The 15,070-nt window shown below is 42.6% G+C and overlaps 4 protein-coding genes across 4 annotated transcripts in view; 3 read left to right on the forward strand and 1 right to left on the reverse strand.

Annotated features, from left to right (window-relative positions):
* Window positions 1-1,660: 1,660 nt before the first annotated feature.
* PKNH_0825200 (formate-nitrite transporter, putative) lies at window positions 1,661-3,132 on the forward strand (the record flags this gene model as incomplete). The annotated part of the gene is made up of 4 exons (XM_039113993.1): window positions 1,661-1,853; window positions 2,025-2,629; window positions 2,836-2,942; window positions 3,093-3,132. The coding sequence occupies 4 exons, from the start codon at window positions 1,661-1,663 to the stop codon at window positions 3,130-3,132; spliced, it is 945 nt and encodes a 314-aa protein (XP_038969626.1).
* A 972-nt stretch (window positions 3,133-4,104) lies between these two features.
* On the reverse strand, window positions 4,105-5,475 carry PKNH_0825300 (kinetochore protein NUF2, putative; the record flags this gene model as incomplete). The annotated part of the gene is made up of 1 exon (XM_002258858.1): window positions 4,105-5,475. The coding sequence occupies one exon, from the start codon at window positions 5,473-5,475 to the stop codon at window positions 4,105-4,107; it is 1,371 nt and encodes a 456-aa protein (XP_002258894.1).
* A 1,596-nt stretch (window positions 5,476-7,071) lies between these two features.
* Window positions 7,072-9,708, forward strand: PKNH_0825400 (conserved protein, unknown function; the record flags this gene model as incomplete). The annotated part of the gene is made up of 1 exon (XM_002258859.1): window positions 7,072-9,708. One exon carries the CDS (start codon window positions 7,072-7,074, stop codon window positions 9,706-9,708), a length of 2,637 nt encoding a protein of 878 aa, XP_002258895.1.
* Window positions 9,709-12,524: 2,816 nt separating this feature from the next.
* The window catches only part of PKNH_0825500 (SICAvar, type I), a gene marked incomplete at both ends in the record, with an annotated part of 14,118 nt that continues 11,572 nt past the window's right edge, over window positions 12,525-15,070 (forward strand). The window contains 2 exons of the mRNA XM_002258861.2: window positions 12,525-12,635; window positions 12,752-13,580. Coding sequence (XP_002258897.2) covers window positions 12,525-12,635; window positions 12,752-13,580 — 940 coding nt within the window. The remainder of the gene's footprint in view (window positions 12,636-12,751; window positions 13,581-15,070) is intronic.

The following is a 15,070-nucleotide window of genomic DNA, read 5'->3' on the forward strand; positions in this document are numbered from 1 at the left end:
GGCGCAGGTGCCAAGAGCATTTGACCTATGTCTGTGCAACTGGATGTTAGCCCATCCATTCATTTGTTCGTTTTTTTTTTCTCCACTTCACACATGTTCGATGCGTGCGTGATGGGTAACTATGGATACCCCTTTAGACGAAGCAGTCCACTTGCACAAGTTGCCTTTCCATCGGGTACTCCACTGTGGTGGCGTACCCGACACGTAAGACTGAGTGTTAAATAGGAGTTGCCCTCTCAAGGTGTGGAGGTGATGAGTAGAGTCGTAAGGAAGTAGAACGAAAAAAAATGAGCAGTTCGTAAGAATCACAAAACTGGTGAACCTATTCGCTTTACCAGTGAATGTATCCCCCCCCGTGCCCAATTACCAAATAGAGTTATCAGTTTGAACGTAACATTTTAGCGGAGCGGTGGCTGAGATGACACATCTGCGAGCGCGCGACTGCCCTGTAAATGTGTTTCCATTGTAAGTGGAATAATTCACACTTAAAGTGTTCCTTTGTAACACTGCATCCTCATTGTGTGCCTACTCAAGATGGTATACTCCTTGTTCGTGCTTCTCTCCCACGCTGGGATGTACGAAATCGGAACACCGGAGCGCACACAAATATGCCCGCACGATCGATCTACTGATTATGTTTAATCCCTCGGCCAGACGAAGTCATTTGCATTAGCAAAAGATGCAAAGCAGAAACGTGGTTGCAGGCATACACATATGGGAGGCACATGCATGGGACACGTCTCAGTGCAAGGCAACTGTTCGGGTGGAGGGTTACAGAAGTAAACCCGTTTTAAAATTGACACTATATTTTTTTTTTTTTTTTTTTAAACTTCTCATTTTGCACCCGTTCTCACCTGTTCACTAATCCCCTTTCAATATTTGTATGAAAAATTTCTATAGCAAACAGTGGAGTGGACATTCTTCCGTTTCCTCCTCCACCTTGACACAGCAACGTCGCTACCGATTGCATTAATAAGGGAAGGCCCTATTGGTCCACCTTTTCCTTGCTGTGCGCATCCCTGTGCACATAATACAAATGCGTCGGAATACATTCATTTTCTGTAGTGCGATTCGGCTAAGCTATAGTATCTTCACGCATTCTTCTGTAGCACCTCTATTTTACGCAATTTGATATGTCAGTTTGGGGGCTTCACCCACCTCAACGTGCCCCCCCAAAAAAGAGGCCACGCAGAAGTTGTTGCATGGAAGCAGCTACATGAAAAGAGTTGCGTGAAAATAGTGACCCACTAATGGTTACAAGGAACGCACAAAATAATTTATAACAACATTGTTTGTGGCGAAAGAGCAACACGTATACTCTGACACGTGCGTGTCAACCACTTCCCCACTGAGTCGTTTTTTTTTTTTTTTTTTTTTTTTTTTTTCCACTTGGGCTCAAAGTAGCAATTTTTGAAGCACTTTTTTTTCTTTTCTTTTTTTTTTTTTTTTTTTTTTTTTCTCCCTGATTTATTGCCTTATTTGAAATTACAGTCAAGGGAATGACTTCCGCTTAACGAAGAAGGTTTCTTTTTTGGCCTCTCTTCCTGGTTCTCTTCTTGCTCTTCCTCTTTTTTATTCTCTCTTTGCTTTCTATTTTGCTCCTATTTGTTTCTTTTCCTTTCTACCCTTCCTTCTTTTCACCTCACCCACCCCACTTAAAATGTCAAAGGGTAAGAGTAAATATGTGATAGACCCTATAAGCGTGAAGACCGCGTGCACCAGTGAAGAGTCGTATATTCGATGCGTTGAATATGGAAAGGGGAAGGCACATTACCCCAATTTATCGCTTCTGGCCAAGGCGATTTTGGCTGGGGTTTTCGTCGGCGTCTGCGCGCACGCCTCAGGAATAGCAGGTTATATTCTTTAGGGGAGAAAGAGGCTTAAAGTGGGCCGTGTAAAATGGACAACTGTCAGTTCAGCCATTTTTTCCACTTTGCCTACTTGGGAGCTACGCCTCCTAAAGGGGTTTATTCCCGTATATGTCCTGCTCCTCCCATAATCCCCTCCACCGCAACCCCCTACAGGCGGCCACTTCTACTACCACAAGCTGCGAGAGTATGTGGGCATCTCGATGAGCGCATTTGTGTATGGATTTACCTTTCCAATAGCTTTCCTGTGTATCATTGCGACTGGATCAGACCTGTTCACAGGAAATACACTAGCCGTGACGACAGCTTTACTTCAAAGGAAAGTTAGTCTACTGCAGTATCTGCGGGTAATGAGTATATCCCTCTTTGGTAATTACTTGGGAGCAGTATCCTTCGCCTTTTTCGTTTCACATTTATCAGGAGCCTACGAAAAACATACAGATGTTACTAAAAATCACATCTTTCAGTTTTTAAATGATATAGCGGAGAAGAAAATAAGTCACACATTTATCCAGTGCATCTGTTTAGCCATTGGCTGTAATATCTTCGTTTGTCTAGCTGTATATTTTGTACTAACTATTAAGGACGGATCCGGCATGGTCTTTAGTGTCTTCTTCGCTGTTTACGCATTTGCCATTGCAGGATACGAGCATATTATCGCAAATATGTACACACTTAACCTAGCCCTCATGGTTGAAGCTAAAGTAACATGGTCCAAAGTTTATTTTCACAACTTACTACCGACACTGATTGGGAACTACGTAAGTGAACCAGAAAGAGATATGGAAGCGAACAACCTTTTTTTTTGCCACGCGTGGCATGCCAAAAGGAGATTATGAAAGAGTGGTTATCGTGGCGAAAGGACGAATGTAGTTTGATCCCTACGTGATTCATGCTCTTTTGCGCCCCACCCTACTTTAGCAGCGCGCTAATTATGTCATTTCATCCCCCCCACCCACCTTTGCAGATTGCCGGAGCGCTTGTTCTCGCGTGCCCACTGTTCTACATTTATCGCAATAGCTATAGGGACTATGAGAGGACCCGTGGAGATGGGAGTAACTGTGGTTTGAGGAGGTAAATAAGAGGGAGGCGAGCGGGTCTTTGCTTCTGTTCCCCCGAACGTTGCACCTACATGTTCATATAATCAGCCTCTGCCATTTTCTGCAGACCCATCTTTACACCCCGTTATAAATACATCCTTCCTACTTCTCCTCCTGAATGCAGTCTCTCCATAGAAATGCAAAACGGTAGCAATGGCAATTGAGATGGACATACAGACAGACAGACACCCTGACGCGCTGCACGTTGGAACCAAATTTTGTTAAATCTTTTTCCCCTGTCTCTATCATGTTCGTCACATTAATACATGTCTACACATTCCTGCACGTGTGCGGAAATGTATGATGTCATTTGCAGTGAAAGGCATATTTTTCGAAATCACATTTTTTACGCACAAACATATGTCTATATATCTATCTGCATATCCTGTGAATTATGCAACCTATTTGCTTTCATTTTTAATTGATTCTTTCCTTGGCTTCTTTTCCCTTGGCTTAATTAATTTTTTTTTTTTTTTTTTTTTTTTTTCCTTAACAACATCACTCCTAACATTTGCGTTGCACACCGGACTATTTCTTTTCTCTGTTATGTCATCTTGTCCTTCATTCCTCTCGCTCCTCCGGTGTGAAACACTTTTATTGGAATTATTTAATTGTAGAAATAAGTACGACTCCTTTTTCTTTTACTTTCACCTTTACCTTTACCTTTACTTTTACTTTTTTTTTTTTTTCTCTTCACCATTTTTTTTTACCTGACCTGGTCATATGAACTAGCTATATATATATATATACATATATTTTTTTTATTTCATTTTACTTTTTTTTTTTTTTTTTTTTTTTTTTTTTTTTTTTTTTTTTTAATTTTATTTTCCTTTTTTTTTCTGTACGAAGCAGAGTTGCACCTGCCGAATAACCGAACTGGGCGTTTTATTCCTCACGCCCGCTGTGAAGCACTCCCTAATGGACGGGTTGTGAATGTAGACCCTTCAATTGTCGGAACAGTTCAAGGGCGTGCGCGAAAGAAGGGGCACTCCCCGTGAAAATTTACACACACGTAAAGAGGTATGCACGTATACACATATACGTACACATATACACATGTGGACACATATGCACGCTTGGACGTGGAGGTGTAAGTGTAGGTACGTGCATATACGTAACCCCCCCCCCCCTAACGATTAAGGTTTCCCCGCGCACGGGAGCACGAGAGTCCGAACTTTGCCAGCGAGGAGAGCGTGGGAGTTTCGCGTGCGCTCGGTCAAGTCGTCGATGGCGGCGAAGTTCCGACTGTAGTTGTCGAGGGTATCCTGAATGAGCTTCACGATGGAGTCAATTTCTTGGGCTTCCCTATCAGCCTCTCTGTTTAGTTCATCGATTTTTTCATACATTTGATTGACCTTTTTCTCCACAACGACGACGTTTTTCTCTTCCCCCTCCACTTTGGCATTCCATTTATCTTTCTGTTCAGCATAGTACTGTTCCGTGTCGCGCAATATTTTCTCCTGATCTTTCTTCTTCAGAGTTAAATTATCCTTATCAGTTTTTAATGTTTTCAGGTCTTTCTCCAGATCCTTCAATTGGTCCTTCTTTTCTATGTGATGTTTGATGGTATCGTTCAAGTGGCCAGTCAAGCAGGTTAACAGCTCAACAAGCTTCTTCAAACATAAATCCGCAACATTTATTTTATTCTTAATTTCTTCATTTTTCTTTTTATCGGATTCGTAGTAAGACACATGTTCCAGTAGAAGATTCTTTAACTCGTGATTATATTCCTGTAGCTTCTCGGGAGAAGGTACAATTTGATCTTCCAAATCTTCTTTCTTCTGTCTAAAACGAGAAAACTGGAATATCAGTTCATTCGTTTCATTCACAATTTTATCCTTAGTACTCCTTAACGAAATGATAGTACTCTGTTGTGCATTCAGTAAATTTTGATTCTCGATGATTTCTTCCTCGTAATCCCTTTTTTTGTTTTTCTCCGTGAGGACACTGTTTTTTATTTGTTCGTAGTTGTCTAGGAGGGACTGTAATTCATTTCTCACTGCTTTAAGTTCAGTATCCAATGCTAAGTCTTCACTCTTCCCCTCTTCGATCTTCCTTATTTTGAAGTCATTGTCCAAATATATTTGCTCCTTATACTTGGTGAAGTGGATGAATGCATTTATAAGTCTGGTGATGTGACTGCTCACTGGTTTGAACAGATAGCTCAGTGTGTTCTCCACGCAGAGTATTCTATTGATTTGTTCGCAGTGTCGAATGAAGCGTAAATTTCCAATCGCCTGCAAATGATTCTTCCCCTCGTTCGGCAAAATTTGAATACCGTCAATTGAAGGCATGGAGCTTTTTAAATCCCCCGTAAATTCTTCGATCCGTATGTTATTTATGTCTTTGTTGAGGATGTGCTTTATACACATGCTGTAGACTCCCTGCATATCCTCTGTCGTGGGATTCTTCAGTGTCCCCTGCGTTATGTCCACGCCGTACTTGCTCATCTCGCTCCGCATTTCCTCGAAGCTGAGCCTCGGCACGACCTCGCCCCCGCCGCTCATCGTACCGAGGGATCACATAAAACAGGTTGACAAATTGGTAACTCTGTCACTTGTCGACTTGGCCACTTGGCGGATTCGACGTGCTGCACTGATGGATCCACTTCGGGGGAGGGGAGGAACTGACCGCGCGCCCACCTCGCCAAGCGTGTGTACTTTGCGCATCCCCCCACAGCGGAAACAGAAATGGTGATAAGGGCTCCCCGCGGGGTGACTACTTTTTACTTTATCATTTGGTGAATTCTTCTGTTAATTGTTTGTTAATTTATTTTTGTTGCATCATTATTTTTTTTTTTTTTTTTTTTTTTCTTGTGAGCTATGTCTACTCCGCTCTTTAGCCACTCCGGAACGAACGCGACAAAGATGTTTTCTCGTTTGGGGGAATTTCCCCTTTGCGAATTTTATTTTTTATTTTCCCCACAATTTTGATTTAGGAAGGGCAAACACGCAGCGAGAGGGAGGCGCCTGGGAAGTGAGCGCTTTGGCAAAGTTAACACATCGGTGGAACGAACTGTTTTAAAAAAAAAAAAAAAAAAAAAAAAATGCGGAAGGGGAATTACTGGCGTGTAATTTTTTTGAAGTCACTCCACCTATGCATACTCCTCTGCGGTTCCGTTTGAAAGGGAAATGTTCTTCACACCGTTGCGGGGGAATAGCTTCACTCTGTATTTTTTTTTTTTCTTCTCCCAAGTACACGCACATGCCTGGTGATATGTATTTCCATCGGGAAGGATGCACAATCACATGTTACTCGCACAGTGGATGAAGTAGGGGAGCATCCGCAGGGGGAGCTGTCCAGCAAACACCGAAACGACACGGTCGTATTCTCTCACCATTGTGTGTATACTTGTGTTACCACCAAATGGGTAGGTGTTTGTCCAACTGTGCTGATCGGTCAGTAGGTGATATCGCCAGTGGCGCCTTACAGGTTGGTCCTTCACCCTTCCAATAGGTCCATTTCCCGTGGGGACAGAATTCTCCCCCCTCATCCACATTGTTCACGTCCAGAAGGACGCTCCCTCCATCACTTTCACAACGGTGAGATTCCGCTGCAATGCCCCGGCGGTACGACCCGTTAATTCTCCTTTACATGTCATCCCATCAGTGGGAGAGCAGCTTCCCACCAGGAGGAAATAAAATTGTAGGTATCTTCTTCGGCAAGGAGCCCCGCAAGGGGGTGTAGCTCCCACCTCCACCTTTGTGCACACCCAACGTCCAGAACACGCAGTGGGGATCACCCCTAAAAGGTATGCACACCCTCGTGTTGCACCCCATGTTCGGGTCTCCCTTGGGCGTGCGAGGAGAATGCAACTGTGCTTCGTACAGAAAAAAAAAGGAAAATAAAATTAAAAAAAAAAAAAAAAAAAAAGAAAAAAAAAAAAGTAAAATGAAATAAAAAAAATATATGTATATATATATATATAGCTAGTTCATATGACCAGGTCAGGTAAAAAAAAATGGTGGAAAAAAAAAAAAAAAAGAAAAAAAAAAAATCTACCACACAGCTCTGTAAAGGGGCACCCCACGGAAAGAGCACCCCCTTCATTCCCCCACAGTAGTGACACATTAGGCGAATGATTGGGGACGCCCTCGCTAAGGATGAACAGGGTATGCCTACTCGTGGCGCTATGCTTGGCTCTTTTACACCCTAGCAAAAGTGTTAATGATCAGCACACGGGGGGTATATGCCTCACCCTCCAGAGGACAAGCAACCTGTGCGCAAAGACCAGGAGGGGAAGAAGCCACAAAGGAAGAAATGCCTCCCCCCCGTGGTCTAGCTTAAGCTGCAAACAAATTAGCATTGTAAAGCGACCGAAGAAGCTGTGCAAGTACCTTTTCTACAATCCCATCCATCCACACGGAAGGAACAAACGTGTCCACGGTGGAGAGAAACAATCCAGAGATGACAGCGAACGGGGGAATAAAACAACACCGTACCCATCCGTAGGTCGATCTGAGAGTAGGCGCTACTATAAGGGAGATTACCATGCACCGAGGTCTTGGTCCATTTTTTCGTTACACGATGGGTGTGAACAGGACAGAGATGGCGTGAGGAGGAAGCAAATTACTGACCCACAGCAGGATGACAATGCAAGTTCCCGTTGTGAAGAAAACGAACTGATGAGAAGGGGAAATGCGGTAGAAGAGGTGAACGAACGGGGGGGTGCACGAAACCTGAGTGCAAACTCCCACACGGATGGAACACACAGCTCAAATGGCACAGCCCATTCGAACGAGGAAAACCTATCCAAGGCAATGAAACAAGCAGAGGAGTATATCAAGGGAAAGGAGGACGACGTGTTGGAAAGGAGAGAAGTACAGAAGAAGAAAGAGATTATTGAAAATTTAAAAGGGCAAGAGGACGCTTTTACGGATAAGTTCCTAGACCTTGGTATGTATGATGTGCTGAAGCACGTATATGAGGAGGGTTTGTGCGCAGATTCGAAGAGCTTGGTGGAGGCCGTGTGCAGGTGGATGCGCAGAGCCTACGAAGGGGGAGTCGCAGAGAAGGGGGCAGAGGAGAAGACTTCACCCCGCATGGATAACTCCCCGGATACAGCCTACCTCGTGGAGAAGGACCTCGCGGACAACTACAGCCCGGGCGGGGGAGAGAAAATTGTGAACCACTTCCAGTTGGATCCCCCAGGGGGGAAAAAGGGAAGTGCGCAGGTGGAGTCACTGAAACTGTACAACAGGAAAAATTTGAAAAAATATTTCCTTTCCCTAAACAGAGGCAATATCCTAAAACAGCTAGTGATTGAAGGGGAGGACGAAATTCTGGACTCTACAGAAGAATCTCGAAGAAAACGGAACGACGTAGAAAAGCTATCAGATGAACAGGTGAGGGAGGTTATATCCTCTAATAGCATCCTAAATTGTGATTTGGATACGTACGTCGATAAGGAGAGATACCTGCAGTCCAACGTTACAGTCGAGTTTAACATATACGACACATTTAGCGATCGTGTTATTCTAAATAATAGGAATACAAATTCTACTATGCTGGAATTTCCTCTCATGTATAGCCACCATATTATACAGAAATGTATTTTAACAATGAAGAAGCTGGAGAAGGCCATCTTCTACATTAACAATAACTTTTTGTTTGGTCTCTTTTCCCCTCAAGAGGAACCCATGAATGAAGATGACAGACGTGTGTACGACGTCATTACCAATGAGAGTTGGGTAAAAATGGAAATTTACCTGTGCAATATTTACAGGATGGATGAGGAATGGATGGGTATCACTCCGGAGACATTTGCGGATGAAGCCAGGGCGAGTAGCTTCCTCCAGTCCTACTCGGGGGGCGGGGCCAGCAACTTGGTTTGCAATCCGGGGGGGGGATCAACTTCCGCGGGACAAATGGGAGAATTGCATTCCACGTTGAATGGAAACCGAACTGCCACATCGGGGGAAGATAGAACTTCCCCTTTGCATGAAGACCAAAGTGCCACATCGAATAGGGACCCCCCTTGCACAACCAGCGAAGATGCCATCCCCGGCGCTACTTCTGTGGAAGGTACCTTGTCCAGACGCAGGGAGGAAATAGAACGCAGGCGGGAGGAGTACGAATCGAAGAAGGACATTGCAATCAAGAGCGAGTTCCTAATGAAGAAATTAGAGAACGAAATGAAGTACGACCCGAACCACTACATGTGGAGGGACCTGTACCCACAGCTAGACGACAGAGGAAAGGAAAGAACGGACAAATATTTTAAGAACTTCCAGAAGGAGATGACCGAAAATAAATGTAGCCGGGGTTACACGGATAACATAAAAAAGAAGCAACAATTAAAAGGTTATGACATCGGAGAGAAAATAGAAGGGAGAGCAAAGCATTATATATGGCAAGAAACAATCCATGCGTTCATTTTGTATTTTCCACTGCGTCCATACATCACCAAAGAGGATATCAACATCGATATGGACAATACTTTTTTTTTTCTTTCAATACGTGGACATACCATTGTAAAGGATTTTTTCAACAAGCCAATCAATTCTGCGGACTCCATTTGGTCTCTCACTGACAGAGAAGAAGACATCGCAATGGGAAATATGTCCATGCAGAGAGAACACGGAAAAGCAGGTCGGGGTGAATTCCCCCTGCTCGAAATTACCCATATGGATGATTCGGATATCCAAAAAATGATGAAGCGGAAATATTGCCTCGTGTACAATATTTACAAGGACAACAATCACAAGTATATGTGGGGGTCCATATTTAAAGCATCCTGAAGGGGGGTGCAAGGGAAAAAGGAAAATAACGAAAATGGAAAAGTAAGCTGGGAGTACATGAAAGCAACCATACGTATATGCGTCCTTCTAGTTCCGCTTGAAGACTTTCTTGGCACACACACATCATAGCCAAGAATACCTTCGGCATTTATCTTTTTTTTTTTTTTTTTTCTTTTTATTTTTATTCTTGAAAAAAAAAGAGAAAGTAAAGAATCTTCCCGTAATGCATCTAAACACCAGGCCATATTATTGTTGTGCTAAAAAATCGAGGAAAGAACCTTCTTTCCTTCCCTCCCCCCTAAACACTCTTTCCTTACCGCCCCCCTAAACACTCTTTCCTTCCCTCCCCTTTAGGGTGGTTAAGTACCAGGCCATATTGCTGTTCTAATAACCTAGGAAAGAACCATCCTTCACACTGGAACCTTCATTTCTCTCCCCCCCCCTAAACAACACATTCCTTACCTCCCCCCTAAGCATTGTTTCCTTATCCCCACCCCCTAAGTACTTTTTCCTTACCACCCCTAAGCACGCCTTTCTTCCCCCCCCAAAACACTCTTTCTTTCCTTCCCCCCCCCTAAACATTCTTTCGTTACCTACCCCCTGAACACTCTTTCCTTCAACCCCCCTTAAACACCCTTTCCTTTCCTTTTCCCCCACCCTGAACACTCTTTCCTTCTCCTTCATCCCCCTTCGTTGATTCCTCCCCCCTAAACACACTTCCCTTACCCCTTTAAATTTTCTTTCCTTCCTTCCTCCCCTAAACACTCTTTCCTTCTCCCCCCACCCTAAACACTCCTTTTCCTTCCACCCCCATCCTGAACACTCTTTCCTTCACCTCACCCTAAACACTCTTTCCTTACCCCCTACTGAACAACCTTCTTCCCTTTAACCCCCCCACCTAAACACTCCTTCCTTTCCCCCCATCCTAAGCAACTCTTTCCTTTCCCCCTTAACCTTCCTTTTCCTTCCCCCCACCCTAAGCAACCTTTCCTTCCCCCCACCCTAAACAACCCTTTCCTTCCTTCCCTCCCTAAACAATTTTTCCTTACCCTCACTCCACACTAAAAAACCTTCTATCCTTTCCCCTCCCTCTAAACCTTCTTCTTTCCTTTCCACTAATCCTTCCTTCCATTGCCCCTAAATCTTCTTTCATTCCCTTAAACTTGCCTTCTTCCTTTGAACCTCCTGTAGAAACGTTCTTTCCTTCTTTTCTCCCTTAAAGTACCTTCTTTCTCTTCCCTTTAAAAACCTTCTTTCTTTTCCTTACCTTCTCCTCTATGAAAGAAATTAAAAAAAAGAAAAAAAAAGAGGAACCTTTCTCCTTCCCTTCCCTCTCCTCACTTAAGAACGTTAAAATACCAGGCCACATTGTTGTTCTAAGAAACCGAGGAAAGAAGCTTCCTTTCACCTTCCCTCCCTAAAACAGAAATTTTCAACTTCTTCTTCCCTCACTGAAACAAAAATTTTCAACTTCTTCTTCCCTCCCTTAAGGTGGCTAAAAAGCCAGGCCATATGTTATTGTTTGTTCGAACCCTAAACGGAGGAAAAAGAAAACCTTCTTTTTCTTCTTACATTCCTTCCCATAAACAAAACATTCCTTCCTTCCCCTAAGGTGGTTAAGTACCAGGCCATATATTATTGTTCTAATAACCGAGGAAAAAGAACCTTTCCTTCCTTTCTTTTCTCCCTTTGAAAACCTTCTTTCTTTTTCCTTTTCTCCCTTAAGAAACCTTCTTTTTCTTCCCCCTTCAAACCTCTTCTTTCTTCGTCCTTTAAAAACCTTCTTTCCTTTTATCCCTTTAAAACCTTCTTTTTCTTCCTCCTTTAAAAACTTCTTTTTCTTCCTCCTTTAAAAACTTCTTTTTCTTCCTCCCTTGAAAACCTTCTTTTTCTTCCTCCCTCTAATGAACCTTCTTTTTCTTCCTCCCTTTAAATCTTCCTTTTCTTCCCCTTAAAACACCTACAGAGAAAAAAGATTCTTTCTCCCCCTGAAAGAATTAAGTACCAGGCCATATATTATTGTTCTAACCCTAAATCGAGGAAAAAGAACCTTCCTTTTCTTCCCCCTTTAAGGAACCTTTTTTTTCTTCCCCCTCTAATAAACCTTCTTTCTCTTCCCTGTAGAACCTTCTTTCTTCTTTTTCTTCCCCCTTTAAGAAACCTTCTTTTTCTTTTCTTTTCTTCTTTCCTTTTATTAAGAAGCTGCCTGGAAGAAAGAAGAAAAAGAAAGGGAAAAGAAAAGGAAAAGAAAAAGGAAAAAGAAAAAAGAAAAAGGAAAAAAGAAAAAAGAAAAAGGTAGTAGTAGTAGTAGTTTGAAGGAGTAGTTTCAAAAGAAGTAGTTTCAAAAGGAGTAGTTTCAAAAGAAGTAGTTTCCAAAAGAAGTAGTTTCAAAAGAAGTAGTTCCAAAAAAAAGTAGTTCAAGAGTAAAGAAGAAAAGAAGAAAGGAAGAAAATATATATATATATATATATATATATATATATATGTATGTATGTGTCGAATTGAAAGGATATATATAGAGGAATATTTTTGCAGAAAAAAAAAAAAAAAAAAAAAAGTGTGTGGGGGTGGTGCAGGAGAAGAGGAGAAGAGAAGGAAAGAATATATATGTAATGGTTTTTTTCTTAATTCTTAATTGTATATATATAATATATATAATATATGTATATATGTATATATATATATATATATATAATGTTTTTTTTTTAATTCTATATACTATATATATATATATATATATTTTTTAGTTCTATATATGTAATATATATAATATATAGTATATAATTTTTTGCTCTAGACGACGAAGACATACAACAATGGCGTCGTCAGGCAATGAGTTGTTGGAAGGATGGTTGAGCAGTTGGGTGTCTGCCAGTGGGCTAACAGCAGGGCAGGGTACTCCCGGGGAGGCATCGGAGAAAATTACAGTAAGTGCATACATACACATACATGTATATATGTGCACATATACATATGTACCCACATGTATATACATATGTATACATATATACATGCATATATATATGTATCATCACTCCCGTAGACGAAGTTGAAAGAAGATTTGGAAGAAACATGGGAGAAATTGAAGAGTTGGCTGTCGCACGGGGGATCAAATGAAATAGGGGGACTCTGCGCAAATGCGGGAGCTTCTGCCACGCCCCGATCTTATGAAGAGGACTATAGGAAAAATTTATGTAAAGGTATAGCCGAAATAAAGTACTTTATCAATGGGGTGGAGACGAAGATAAAGTCCGGGGCCGGGAAGACCGATCAGAGTCCTATTATTGATAACCTAACTGATAGTGATAAAGCTTATGCACGCTGTATTGTGGGAATAGTCGCCATGAAAGAAATTTATGGGGACCACTGCTATTTCGAGGATGCCGGAAGGGAAATGTCGTCCCAAGTGGAAAGTAAATTGGAGATGCGCTTGAAGGAAAAAGGTCTTGAGCAACAATTGAACAGATGTGAGGGAGTAAATATGAATGCTCTGAATGTCGGCAGTGCGCTTCTCGGGGATAAAATCAAATCTTGGGCAGCGGGAGAGAGGGATGTGGGAAGCAGTAGTAAGGGAGCCATGAGAGTAGGGTATTTGTGGCACCTGTGGAAACAGGTCTGCCTGCAAAAAAGAAGGGAGGACGAGGCAAAGAAGGAAGAGAGAGAGAAGAATAAAGGCACTATCGGAGATTTCCTTAAAGTAGGCAACGATAATAATAGGACACAATTAATGGACCAATTAATGAATGATCAGGTGCCATTAACACTCGATGACGTCAAGACAGCATTACAGGAATCTATAGGTAATGGTGGAACTTCTCCTGATGTTGCCACCGTAAAGAGGAAAGTAGAGGAGAAAATCAAGAAAAATGAAGGTAAGTATTAATAAAAATAAATTTTAAATAAAAGAATGTTAATGAAAGAATGTTCTAAAAAGAAAATGTTTAAATCAAAGAATCCTTTAATGAAGAAGTTTCTTCATTAAGGAAGGGTGTCTAAGGAAGGAAGTGGAAAGGACAGGAAGGGAAGGAAGGGGAATGAATGAAGGAAGGAGAAGGAAAGGGGAAGGAAAAGGGGAAGGAAGGTTTAGGGGGAAGGAAGGAGAAGGGAAGGAAAGAGAAGTGAATGAAAGAGAAGGAATGAAGGGAAGGGAATTGAAGGAAAGAGAAGTGAATGAAAGAGAAGGAATGAAGGGAAGGGAATGAAAGAGAAGGAATGAAGGGAAGGGAATGAAAGAGAAGGAATGAAGGGAAGGGAATTGAAGGAAAGAGAAGTGAATGAAAGAGAAGTGAATGAAAGAGAAGGAATGAAGGGAAGGGAATTGAAGGAAAGAGAAGTGAATGAAAGAGAAGTGAATGAAAGAGAAGGAATGAAGGGAAGGGAATGAAGGGAAGGAAATGAAGGGAAGGGAATGAAGGGAAGGGAATGAAGGGAAGTAAGGGGAAGGAGAAGGAAAAGAATGAGCAGGGAAGGAATGAAGGAAGGAAAGAAAGGGAGGGGAAGGGAAGGAATAAGAAGGAAAGGGATAGGGGAATGTTCTGTCTGAAGGATGGAAGGAAGGGGTGATTTAGAAGGAAAGGGAATGAGAAGGAAGGGAGGGGGAAGGAGGTGGAAGGAAGGGGAAGGAATAAGAGAAGGAATGAAGGAAAGGGAAAGAAGGAAAGGGAAAAGGAAAAGGAAAAGGAAAAGGGGAAGGAGGGTGAATAAAAGGGAATGAAAGGGAGGTGGTCTAAGGAAGGGGAGGTGGTCTAAGGAAGGAGAGGTGGTCTAAGGAAGGGGAGGTGGTCTAAGGAAGGGGAGGTGGTCTAAGGAAGGGGAGGTGGTCTAAGGAAGGGGAGGTGGTCTAAGGAAGGGTCTAAGGAAGGAGTCTAAGGAAGGAGAGGTGGTCTAAGGAAGGAATGAAGGAGGGGGAAGGAAAGGGGAAGGAAAGAGAAGGAGAAGGGGAAGGAAGGAAAGGAAAGAGGAAGGGGAAGGAAGGAGAAGGGGAAGGAAGGAAAGAAGGGGAAGGAAGGAGAAGGGAAAGGGAAGGAAAAGGGGAAGGAAGAAAGGGGAAGGAAGGAAGGAGAAGGAAAGGGAATGAGAAGGGAAAGGGAATGAGAAGGAAAGGGAAGGAAGGAAAAGGGGAAGGAGGTGGAAGGAAAGGGAATTGGAAGGAAAATGGGAAAGCGGAAAGAAGGAAAAGAGAAAGGAAAGGAATAAGAAGGAGGGGGAAGAACGAAGGAAGGTTTCGTTAAGGGAAAGAAGGAAAGGGGGAAGGAAAGAAGGGGAAGGAAGGAAAATGGAGTGAAGGATGTGGAAGGGAAAGAAGGGAAAGGGAAAGGGAAAGGGAAAGGGAAAGGGAAAGGGAAAGGGAAAGGGAAAGGGA

This window comes from Plasmodium knowlesi, assembly GCF_000006355.2.
Source record: "Plasmodium knowlesi strain H genome assembly, chromosome: 8".
Lineage (NCBI taxonomy): Eukaryota > Apicomplexa > Aconoidasida > Haemosporida > Plasmodiidae > Plasmodium > Plasmodium knowlesi.